This window comes from Leopardus geoffroyi, chromosome E1 (genome assembly GCF_018350155.1).
Source record: "Leopardus geoffroyi isolate Oge1 chromosome E1, O.geoffroyi_Oge1_pat1.0, whole genome shotgun sequence".
Lineage (NCBI taxonomy): Eukaryota > Metazoa > Chordata > Mammalia > Carnivora > Felidae > Leopardus > Leopardus geoffroyi.
The window spans coordinates 43,810,412-43,823,338 of NC_059330.1; the positions used below are offsets into that span (position 1 = coordinate 43,810,412).

The following is a 12,927-nucleotide window of genomic DNA, read 5'->3' on the forward strand; positions in this document are numbered from 1 at the left end:
TAGCTAAGCACAAAATAACAAAATGCTACTTTTAGCTTCAATTTTTAAACTAACTTCACTCCATTTAAAATATACATATAGGACCTTATATTTCTTTACAGTGAGCTTCTGAGTGGCCAAGACTGTCTTTCTCATCTTAACAGCTCATCAGCTTAACAGAAAGCATATATAACAATGGCTCAGTAAATATTACTGAATAAATTGGAAGATGGAAAAAAATATATAAACAAATGAAAGAGGAAATTCTGCATATTAGTACTCAGCACTAGTCACTAGATGGCATCACTTCCCCAAATTGGGAAGACATTTTACATCTTCCAAAAAGGAATTTTATATACACGGTTCTAGCTCTTTATAGTAAGTGTGAGGATAAAGAGTAAGCTCGTAAAAACTTTCAATTCATTTGCACGTGGAAGTGCTCGAGATTTAGAAATCATTAACAGAGAAGATTGAAACCAAACATCAGCAGTAAGCCAGGCATCTGTTTGGCTGATGACCTACAGGATGACTACCTCTTTTAGTCTACTACACTCTTCTAAAGTTTGTCACACCAGTTGGTCCACTAAAAGCACAATATATGTTGGGGTGGGTGGCTCAGTTGGGTAAGTGTGTCCAACTCTTGAGTTCAGCTCAGGTCACGATCTCATGGTTTGTGAGATCGAGCTGTGCACTGGGCTCTGTACTGACAGTGTGGAGTCTTCTTGGGATTCTCTCTCTCTCCCTTTCTCTCTCTCTGCCCTGTCCCTGCTCTTTCTCTGTCTCTCAAAATAAATAAATAAACTTGAAAAAGTAAATAAAAGCACAAAATGTGATGTTCTTACATAATTTTTCAGAGAAGCGTTCTGTATTGGTCATCATTGTATCAATGAAATCTTTAAAATTCACTTTTTTCGTTTCTAAGGAGAAAAGAATATTTTCTTCAATATCTTCAAATGTTAATTATGACAACTATTGAATTATGTAAAATAAATTATAGGGAGATAACATGATTATAGCCATCAGCTAATACCACTAAAAATATATGGTTCTAAGAGGAAAAAGCAATTCAACACACAAGGAGAAAGTAAAACTGAAAAATGCCAGGAAAGTTAATCAAAATCCTTCTAGTTACAAGCGCACAACATTTTTAATTTTAACTTAATTATCTTGTCTTGGCCTGACAACAACTCAAAGATATGTAGGTAAAGAATTAGTGTATTATTTTATACATTTTAAAAAATACTTAGACATGATATCATGATTTTTTTCCCCAGGTCACAAAAGGAAATACGAGATCAGAGATTAGAAGTGAGTTTTCTTGACCTCTGGTTTCTCCCACCTCAGGCTACCATTCACATTGTTATCTTTATTCCAGTGTACTTTTGAAACTATTAAACATTTTAATAGTCATTCTATACTTAGAAAATGTCTTTCCATGATTATATATAATATCCCAATATTAGAATGGATAAAGATTTCTAAGAATTTTCTAAGGCCGCATATAAAGGTTTTATATAAATAGGATGAGCTTTTGGTAACACTACTCCTTTGTTTATCCCACTAAAAACATCAAATTCCAATTCTAATCTATAAAAGATAAGGCACAGCCTATTGCCTATTTCCAAGATAAAGAATCTTTGAGAAGTTTACTTTAAGGAGCACCAAATTATTTGTATTTGTATTCTTTTTTTTTTTTTTTTTTTAATTTTTTTTTTCAACGTTTATTTATTTTTGGGACAGAGAGAGACAGAGCATGAACGGGGGAGGGGCACAGAGAGAGGGAGACACAGAATCGGAAACAGGCTCCAGGCTCTGAGCCATCAGCCCAGAGCCCGACGCGGGGCTCGAACTCACGGACCGCGAGATCATGACCTGGCTGAAGTCGGACGCTTAACCGACTGCGCCACCCAGGCGCCCCTGTATTTGTATTCTTAACCAAAGAATATTTGTATTCTTAACCAAATATTTAAAGACTTGAAAAAAATGAGACTTTGAAAATTCTAGGGGAATGTTAGAGTTAATGAAGATTTACATTCACTAACAGGAACATATAACTTTCTAAAGCAATAGATTCCCTATTTTTGATAATGTCTATTTGATACACAAATGTTTTAGCTGAACCACTGAACCCACCTCCCATTTGAAGAACATTATTGTTTTAAGGACAAAATTACTTTTTATTTTTATTATTTTTTTAATATAGTTTATTGTCAGATTGGTTTCCATACAACACCCGGTACTCATCCCAACAAGTGCCCTCCTCAATGCCCATCAGCCACTTTCCCCTCTCCCCCACCCCCATCAACCCTCAGTTTGTTCTCAGTATTTAAGAGTCCCTTATGGTTTGCCTCACTCCCTCTCTGTAACATTTTTCCCCCTTCCTCTCCCTCACAGTTGAAGAACATTATTAACACCACTGCATCTGCTTCTGTGCTTCCCCCATTCTATTCTACTGCTTCTTTACAGAGAGAACATTGCTGAATTTTTTAAAATTAACCAAGGTCTTGCTTTTTTACATATAATTTTACACAGGATAAACAAAATATTCTTTAATTTTGTTTTACAGCTCTATAAAAATTATCACACTATAGCAATCTAGACTTGCTTTTTTCATTCAATATTATATTTCCAAGAACCATCCATATAGTATATTGCTATAGTTCATTTTCACTAATGTACACATTATCAGTATTTCATCATGCATCAGTGGTAAATACCACAATTTATTTATACATCCTATCACCGATCATGTTGTTTCTTTTTGTTCATTCTTTCCTTCTTTCCTTCCTTCCTTCCTTCCTTCCTTCCTTCCTTCCTTCCTTCCTTCCTTCCTTCCTTTTTCTATTAAGATCAGAGCTGCTATGAGCATTTTTAACATGTCTCCTTGCACATCAGTGCAGAGATTTTCTGGGACGTATCACTAAAAAATGGATTTTCTAAGCCATGAAGTATGAAAACCTTACAGAATACTACATAATGTTTTTCAAAGTTCTTTTACCACTTTTGCCTTATTTACCAACAATTAAATTAACAGACCTTAATTTTTGCCAATTTGGTCAGCATCAAAAGGTATTTCATTGTGACCTAAATTTTGCATTTCCCTGATTACTATGATGTATAAAAAGACTTCATATGATTATTAGCCACTTATGTTTCTTCATCTGGCAATGGCTGTTCTTGTAATTTGGCCATTTTTCTCTTGGGTTGTTAATTTATAGGGGTTTCCTATTTATTCTCCACAATGATCTTTCACTGTTATGAGTGTTACAAATAATCTTTACTCTGGAATGCCTGGGTGGCCCAGTCGATTAAGCATCCAACTTTGGCCCAGGTCATGATCTCACAATTCATGAGTTCAAGCCCCGCTTAGGGCTCTGTGCTGACAGCTGGGAGCCTGGAGCCTGCTTCAGATTCTGTCTCCCTCTCTCTCTGCTCCTCCCCCACTCATACTCTGCACCTCTCTCTCAAAAATAAATAAACATTAAAAAAATTTTTTTTAAATAATAGTCTTTGCTCCATTTGTGGCTTGTATTTTCATTGTTTGTATTACCTTTTAATAAAGAGAAGTTCTTATTTTTAATGCAGTCAAATGTATAAATCTTTTCTGGTTAGTGATTTTGTATCTTAAAAATAATTCCTTGTAACTCTAAGTCAGAAAATTTTTCTTCTTTCTCTAAAGAGAATTTTAGTGTTCGTATCTGGAAAGCATTACTGAATATGATACATAGGTAGGGATCCAATTCTATTTTTTACATTTGAATAATTAATTATTCCAGCACCATTTACTAACTGGTGCTTCCCCTCCCCCCCAGCAATCTGCCACCTCATTATATATGTTTCCTTATATGTGTGTAGATATATTTGGAAGTTACTTATCCTGTCCTATCAATTTCTCTATCCCTGTGCCATTTTCACACTGTTTTACTTACTGTAACTTTATAATGAGTCTTAATATCCAGGGTAGCAAGATCCCTCCAACACCACTCATACACCCTATCCACTTTTTTCTTCCTCAAGAGTGTTTTAGCTACTCTTGATCTTTGTTTATGCATACAAATATTAGAATTAATTCATCAAAAAGTCAGGGTTTTATTAGAATTGCTTTAGATAAGTAAATTAATTATGAGAATTGGCAGACTTGGGGGTCTCTGAGTCCATTAATATGGGATATATTCCAATTTATTTAGGTATTCTATAATGTCTTTTAACAAAGTCTTATCATTTTCTCACGTAAGGCACATAACTTACATTTGTTCTATTCCTTTTTTGCTTTTCATTATGGAAAAATTTTAATACACGCAAAAGAAGAAATATATTGTAATAAAAGTTCACATACTCTTCCTGTACTCTTCACATACTCTTCATGGCCATTCTTATTTCATCTATAGCCCCACACACTTGTCTATCTCACAACCACCTTTTCTCTTTAGAAAAGATGCTGCTAAGTTATAAGGGTATCGATACTCAAAACTAGTACCTTCCTTATGAATTATAGGCTTTGGCATAATAAAGCGTCGTTTGTCCCATTTAACGACTTTTGTCCTGACCTCTTCCTTGTCAGAAAGCAAAACCACAAACTCTACTTTCTTTTTGTTTGTACTTTTGCCTATAGGAAAAAAGTGTCTGGAAAGACTGTTAATACTGGATATTTCTGGATCATGCGATTTTGTGTGTTTTGTTGTACTTTTGAGTATTTTTCTGTATTGACTTCATTTTAATGGACTTTTTTCTAATCAAAAAAATAAAGTCATTATTCTGAGGGAAAAAAAATAGCAAAGTGACCATCTTTTCACATGTGTCAACCCAGTTTTCACTTACTGTCAGCTTCAGTCAACTCTGTGATCTTCTCAAATTCTGGCTTAGAAAGGTAAACTCCAAAATGCTGAAGACAAGTAGTCATATCCTCATAATTAATATTTTCATCTTTAATTTTATCAATGGCTTTAATGACATCAGTCAACACTGAAAATAAAGCAGTATGCTAATGAGTATTAAATATAAGTCAAAAAGAAAACACCAATAGTAAGATGAATTTTAGTTCTAACACTAAATAAACAAGCATAGAAAATAACTTCAGAAATGTTATATATGAAAAGAATTACCAGAATCTTTAATACTTAAAACCAACAAAGTATAAAATGAGAGCCAAAAATATATTCTACTTTCCTATTGTCTCTGTATCAAAGGAAGTGCCAATTTAATTGCAATTTAAGTGCACAGGAACAAAAATATTATACAATTTCCCCATTTAATTTTCTAACAATTTAAACTTTCTTAGTAGTCTGTTTCTCGGTAGCAGATACAGAAATAAGTAGAAAACTTTCAATCCTGAATAATGAATTGGGGTAAGGTTTTGTAGCAATACATGGTTCAGTCCCTGGTTAATCTTAGTTTATCTTCTGTATACATAAATATTATCACTTGGAAATAACTATCCCACATGTCTTTTTATGGTACTTTAGAATATATGCTTCACAAATTTGGGCAGTATTCCCTCCATTAAATTTAAACAAATTTTTACTGCAATGAAAGCTTTAATGTTTATTTCTGAGAGAGAGAGAAAGGCACAGCATGAGTCGGGGAGGGGCAGAGAGAGAGGGAGACACAGAATCTGAAGCAGGCTCCAGGCTGTCAACACAGAGCCAGACATGGGGCTCAAACTCAGGAACGGCGAGATCATGACCTGAGCCAAAGTGGACCCTCAATCAACTGAGCCACCCAGGTGCCCATGCAATAAAATTTTCTTAAAATAACTTACAAACACATAGAATTATTAAGGGGGTCGACAGGTATGCATGCGGGTGTGTTTTTGTGTCAATTTTGGAACAAACTAAACTCAAATAGATTTTCTCTAATAGAAGATTAGGATAGGTAAAGTGAGGAAGCTGGGCAGTGGAGGGCATTAAAGCCATTATCAGGAGTTAATCGACTTTAGGCAGTCACTGGACGTCATTATGGATTACTAAACAAAGAAATGATCAAAGTGATGTCTGAATTAGATGATTCTTAAAATGATTCTTAAAAAGGTAATTTTTATGTATAAATATGTAGAACAAGATATATGATACTATCTTGTGAAAGGAATTTTTAGATGAAAAAAATTCTCACTTAAAAGTAAATAGCTAATGGGGCACCTGGGTGGCTCAGTTGGTTGGGCACCTGACATCAGCTCAGGTCATGATCTCATGACTCATGGGTTTAAGCTCTGTGTTGAGCACTGTGCTGACAGCTCAGAGCCTAAAACCTTCAGATTCTGTCTCCGTCTCTCTCTGCCCCTCTCCCACTCTCGTTCTCTCTCTCTCTCTCAAATATAAATAAACATTAAAAATTTTTTTTAAAAAAGTAAACAGCTTGTGAGTGATGTCAGTAAGATGGTTAAGTAGGACGCCCTGGACCCTTCTTCTCCCCACAAACACACTGATTCAGCAGAAATTAAAAAATAAATTCCTTTTGTGAGAAATTAGAAACTAACTGACAGGCTCTTGTATCCCAGGAGAATGCAAAACAAGACGTACTGAAGCTGGTACAGACATTTGGGACACCCTTCCACAAGTGCTGCCTCCAATGCAGCACCATATGACCCAAAAAAGACTCTAGCTCCCAGCTTCACCCAAGGGGAAGAAGAGTTTGGTCCACATATCCAGAAATTCAGCTTTTCCAAAATGCCTCCCCAGAAGATTGGCTTCTGTTTTGCCAGGCTTGGAGCTCTGATGGGTCTAGCACAGTCTAGTAATTTGGGGTAGAATAAAGCGATGGCTTGGGCTGGTAGAAGGCAGTGATCCTCCCCTTTGTTCAGCACAGGATTAGATTAAAATTCCCAGCTCTTAGTTTCCTCCTGGAGAGGTAAAGAGTTTATCCAGCACGTCAACTTTTTCAGGGCGTCCCAAAGAACCATCAGCTATCTTGTCAGTCCTAGAGCCTGGGGAAGGAAAAAGGTGGTAGAGGCCTAGGGCCTATCAGGCTGGGCCGATGGGTGGGGGTCTTCTCCTGTATAGGGACAGTATGTGAGGACTGGGAGAGCTCCCTGCTTTTTCTCTTGCACAAACACCAACACAGAAAGTCCAAATGGAAATTTAATGACTAAAAAATATGATGACTGAAATTAAAAGTTCAGTGGATGGACTCAACAGCTGAAAGGAGGAGAGAAAGGTAAGAATCAATGAATTGAAAGCAACTGAAGTCATCCAATGAACAACACTGAGAAAATAAACTGAAGAAAAAATGAACAGTTCCAGAGACCTGTAGGAATATAAAAATGATCTAACATTTGTGTCCATCAGAGTCCCAGAAGAAGAGAAAGAGACTTAAAAAGGCACTCAAAGAAATAATGCCTGCACACTTCCCAAATTTTTATCAAGAGACATTAACTTACAGATCCAAGACAAAAGTGGATCTCAAACAGGATAAATCCAAAGAAATCCATGTCAAGATCCATCATAATTAAACTTCTGAAAACTAAAGACAAGGGAACATTTTGAAAGCAGCCTAAGAAAAACACTATAGGGAAAGAAAACCAATTTGAATGACAGGATTTCCAGCAGAAACCATGGAAGCCAGAAATAAGTGACACAATATTTTTCAAGTGCTGAAAGTAAAGAACTATCAACGTAAAATCCCATATTCAGAAAAACTATTTTTCAGGAATGAAGAGGAAATCAAGATGTTCTCAGATGAGAGGAAACTAAAAGAATTTGTTGTCAGTAGACCTAAGAATGGATAAAGGAAGTTCTTAAACAGAAAATAAAGGATAAAACAAAAAAAACTATGGAATATCAAGAAGGAAAAAAAGAAAATGGTAAGTCAAAATATGAGTAAATATAGTAGGCTTTCCTTCTCTTGAATTTTTTAATCAAGTCTGATGGTTGAAGTAAAAATAATACCACCTGATGTGGTTTTAAATATATGTAAGGAAATATTTAAGGTAATTATATCATAAAGGAGGGAGGGATGTATATGGAGATAAGTCTTCTGTATTTCACTTGAACTGGCAAAATGATGACACCAATAGGGTGTGATAAGTTATGTATACATACCTGAAGCAACAACTTTAAAAGGTATACAAAGAGATATACTCTGAAACACTATAGATAAATCAAAATGGAATTCTAAATGTGGGCAAAAGATTTGAATATATATTTCACCAAAGATATATGAACAGCTAGTAAGCATGTGCAAATAAACTTGACATTATTAGTCATTAGGGAAATGCAAAATTAAAACCATAATGAAATTCCACTACACAATTATTATAATGATTATAAACAAAAAGATAATACCTAAATGTGGAGGATAGGAAGAAACCAGAATCCTTACACATTGCTGGTGAGAATGAAAATGGTAGAGCCACTTTGGAAAACAGTTTGGTAATTTCTTTAAAAGTAAAACATATATTTACCATACACACTAGCAATTATTCTCCTAGGAATCTACCCAAAAGAAATGGAAACATGTCCACAGAAAGACTGCAATGCAAATGTTAATTTCAACATTATGCATACCAGTCCCAAACTGCAAATAAGCAAATGTCATAAATTGGTGAACCATCAACAAAATGGAATATACCTATAAAATGTAATATGGACTTATTTAACCATACAAAGGAACAAACCACTGATACATACAACAACATGAATTAGCCTCAAAAAAAGTGAAGTCAGGCACAAAAGACCACATGTTTTATGATTTCATTTATATTAAATGTTAAAAAAAAAAGGCAACTTTATGGAAACAGAAAGCAGATCAGTGGTTGCCTGGGAATGGAGGTAGAGATTAACGGTAAATGGGCACAAGAGAATTTTAGGAGTGAAGGAAATGTTACAGACCTGGATTGTGTCCACTTCTGATTATATATCCCAAAGAATTGAAAGCAGGGGCTCAAAGAGGTATTTGCATACCCACATTCACAGCAGCACTAGTCACAATTGCCAAGAGGTAGAAGTAACACAGGTGTCTATTAATGGATGAATGGACAAACAGAATGTGGCATATACATGCAATGTGATACTAGCACGAAAAGGAAAGAAAAATCTGACACATGCTACAGCATGGATGAATCCTGAGGGCATTATGATAGGTGAAATAAGCCATTCATTCATAAAGACAAATACTATATGATTCCACTCAAGTATCTGGAGTAGGCAAATTCACAGAAACAGAAAGTAGAATGATGGTTGTCAGAAGCTGGAGAGGCACAGATGGGTAGTTGTTGTTCACTGGGTATAGAGTTTCAGTTTTGCAAGATGAAAAAGTTCTAGAGATTCGTTGTACAACCGTGTGAATATACTTAACCCTAATGTTATTGAACTGTACAGTTACAAATGGTTAAGATGGCAAATTTTATGTTACGTGTTAAATACCACCATTAAAAATAAATTTTAGGGGCACCTGGCTGGCTCAGTCCAAAGAGCATGAGACAATTGATCTTGGGGTTGTGAGTCTGAGCCCCATGTGGGGTGTAGAGATTATTTAAATAAATAAAACGTTAAAATAAAATGAATTTTAAAAACAGTATAATGGGGGAAATGGGAGGGAGGAGTCGGCTACAACCAAGACACTACTTCACAAAACAGCAATGAAACGGTGACTGAGTTCGTGAATGAATGATTACAAGGTAAAGCACTCAAGAAATTTGCTAATAGTGTCTTTAAGAACACCACTTAAGCAATTCATCATAAGTGACAAATTATAATGCAGCAAATTATAAGTTTATTTATTTTGAGAGAGAGAGAGCACACAGGGTAGGGGAGGAGAGAGAAAGAGAGAATCCCAAGCAGGCCCTGTGTTGTCCACAAGAAGTCCAACACAGGGCTTGAACTCACAAACTGTGAGATCATGACCGGAGCCGAAACCAAGAGTCGGACACTTAACTGACTGAGCCACCTAGGCACCACAATAATGTAGTTTTTAACATGAGACTTCATGTAAGTATAAGAGAAAAATCTCTTCCTTTGGATTAATTTTTCTCTATCTGAGAAATCCTTTGGGAAGACACAAAAAGCTTATCTTTCCTTTTTAGCATATGAATAAACAAAAGGAAATAAAAACACCAAGGCTTAGTATCTTTCATTTCTCATGTTAATCTTGCTGAAAAATATTTAATTATTTGCATAAAAACCCAAAATCATTGCAAGCAAAAATTTTTAACAAAACTGATTGTGGTGTTGATTGTATGACTCTATACATTTCATGAAAATTAGTGCATGAGTGAGTTTTATGTATGTAAATTATAGCTTAATACAATTTTTTCAGAAATGTTCTAAAACAAGGAAAACAAAACCAGTATTTCATTCAAACAAGTTCCTTATAAAAAAATTAAAAATCAAATCATCCACCAATTGCTAAAAATGGGGCTAATCACCTATTGCAATTCCTCATTACCTTACTATACATTTATGTAGTACTTTACAGTTTTTAAAATCCATCTAACAATTCTGTGAGGGAAGCAAGTTAGCTATCACTACCCTAATACATCAAGTTTTCATGGCTTGCCTGAGAATTTCAGAACTAATAAGTATCTACCCAAAAAGCAAACTCAGTTCAGTTGAACCTCTTTTCAACCTAACCACTTCTTTCCTCCAAATCATTTTAAAATAAATTTCCTACCTACTATCACATTCAGGAAGACTTTGCTCCTTGGAGAGAGCGCTCATAAAGTCATCTAACTTCAACATTCCATTTCCTGTAAAATAAAGACTTTAGATCATGCATTCTTTATATTTTTGCATAAAAGGTAAATTCATAGTTTCATACAACTATGAAAAAAATTACTTCTTCACTTCATCATAATTCTATTTCTCCTTTCATATCCTGTCTCCCTAGATGAGTCTCTGAATTAGGTCAGTTCATTTCATTTTGATAATTACTCAATAATTTTTAAATACCTATTATAAAGTGCAATGGACTGAGCTAGGTCCTCAATTTTTGATAGATATAGGAAAAAGGAAAGGTGACCATATAGATGGACCATGAGAAACTTAAGGAGTCTATTTCATACCTTCCTGAAAACCCAGTCAAATGCTATCCATTAAGACACCTTGACAATACTGACCAATCCTGACAGACCCAAGTGTCCCCATTACTATCAGCTGATCCAATTAACTACCTATTTTTAGATATACACCTCCACAGTGATCCTACCAATCCTGATAAGCAACATGAAAGGGCTCAATAATTTTAGTAGCACCTACACCTTAGATTTTTTTTTTTTAATCTTGTTTCCCATTTGCCTTAGCTAAGAAATTTTGCTCAGGTTCTAAGAATTCATTTCTAACATATTCCCAAGTCAGTCTTTCCCCAAAATGTTGCCTCTGCCCTCTCCTCAGCTGAACTTCTGTTGTGGATGGTTCTTACTTAATGATAAAACAACTTCTCCAATACAAAAGCTCTTCCTGGAAACTTAAAATCTGCCTTGAACTTAGGCTGGTGACTGGGATATGCTATTTAACATCTAGATGCTAATCATCTGCCTTGATTGGTTAAGTATCATTAGCCCTAAATTCCTAGTTGTAGCGCTTCCTTACCATTTTGGAATCTCCAGTTATTTCTTCTTGGATGCTTAGGCTATTTGCTCAGAGATTTTTGTACCCCTTGGATTTTGTGCTCTTATTGCCTGAACCTCCCTACAACTGGGCCAGCCTTTCCAGTACCTGTCCCATACGGGAAGGCATAGCTAGGGATAGTGATAGAGTGTTACATAACAATTCTGAGATATAAAAGGCCTAGTCCCTCCAAACCAATCCATTAGGGCAGATTTTCCAGGAATTTTTTTTTTCCCACTTTCCATTTTTATATCTGTTCTTTTAGAATCTTCTTTAGCATGGCCCATTCTGTTTCATTCCTAGTTGAGAACTTACTCCATCATTTAATACTATCCCATAAAAGTATCTAATTTTTTCAAAAAGTTTGGTATTATCAGTCTCACCATTTTGAGTAGTCTTTGCCACAATCTCCTTGAACTCTTTGTCTGATAAAGTAAGTCCTATTGAAGGCAAAATGGATTCAAGTTCTTCTGCAGCAATGTAATTTTCTTGGAGTTTATTGATAGCTTCACAGATGTTTTCTAAATATACAAAATGTAGAAGACTATTCAGCCACAGAATTTATGTGTCTTAAGCAATAATTAGCACCCAAAGTCTTTAGCAATTAGAAAACAAGTTTTATCTAATTATTATTACCTCATATGACTGCTTTTTTCTTCATATTTCTGTTGTATCTTACATTATACCTAAATATTTCCCATATAGCTCAAACAGAAAACAATCTTGAAGTTCTATAAATGTTTATAAACTACTTGTTTGGAGGAACAGCCTGTTCTAGTGACCCAGCCAATGCTGCTTGGTTCTGATTAAAATATAATGAACAAGTTCAAGAGATCACAACAACAAAGTGTTTAGTTTAAATTCCAGGATTCCAAGCAAACAATGAGAGTTCTTCCCCTTCCCATCATTTTAGGCTACCATGTTTTCAGTTCACAATCTTCAAAATCATAAAATCTTCGCAGTAGATACACATGGCCATCGTGAGTCCCCTAATATCATGCACTGAGATAGGCATAGTATCACTTCTCTGTAATTCCCACCAAAAATGCATAACCTGAATTTACGAAGAAATATAAGGAAAACCCAAAATGAGGGACATTTTACAAATTAACTAGTCAATACTCTTCGAAAGTGTCATGGTCATGAAACTATCCTAGATCAGAGGAGACTAAGGGATACATGACAACTGAATGTAATGTGTGATCCTAGATGAGACCTTGAACCAGGAAAAATACATTTATGGACCAATTGAAAAAAATTGAATAAGATCTTCAGAATATAAATAATATTGTATCAGTGTCAATTTCCTGATTTAGTTCACTGTACTGTGATTATACAAGATCTTAATACCTGGGAAAACGAGATGAAGAGTATATAGAAATGTCTTTCCCTTTGTGTAATTCTTATGATT

At 35.1% G+C, this 12,927-nt stretch overlaps 1 protein-coding gene across 1 annotated transcript in view; it reads right to left on the bottom strand.

Annotated features, from left to right (window-relative positions):
• The window catches only part of EFCAB13 (EF-hand calcium binding domain 13), a 132,744-nt gene that overhangs the window by 58,668 nt on the left and 61,149 nt on the right, over positions 1 to 12,927 (bottom strand). The window contains 4 exon segments of the mRNA XM_045489278.1: positions 822 to 896; positions 4,798 to 4,941; positions 10,586 to 10,657; positions 11,900 to 12,037. Coding sequence (XP_045345234.1) covers positions 822 to 896; positions 4,798 to 4,941; positions 10,586 to 10,657; positions 11,900 to 12,037 — 429 coding nt within the window.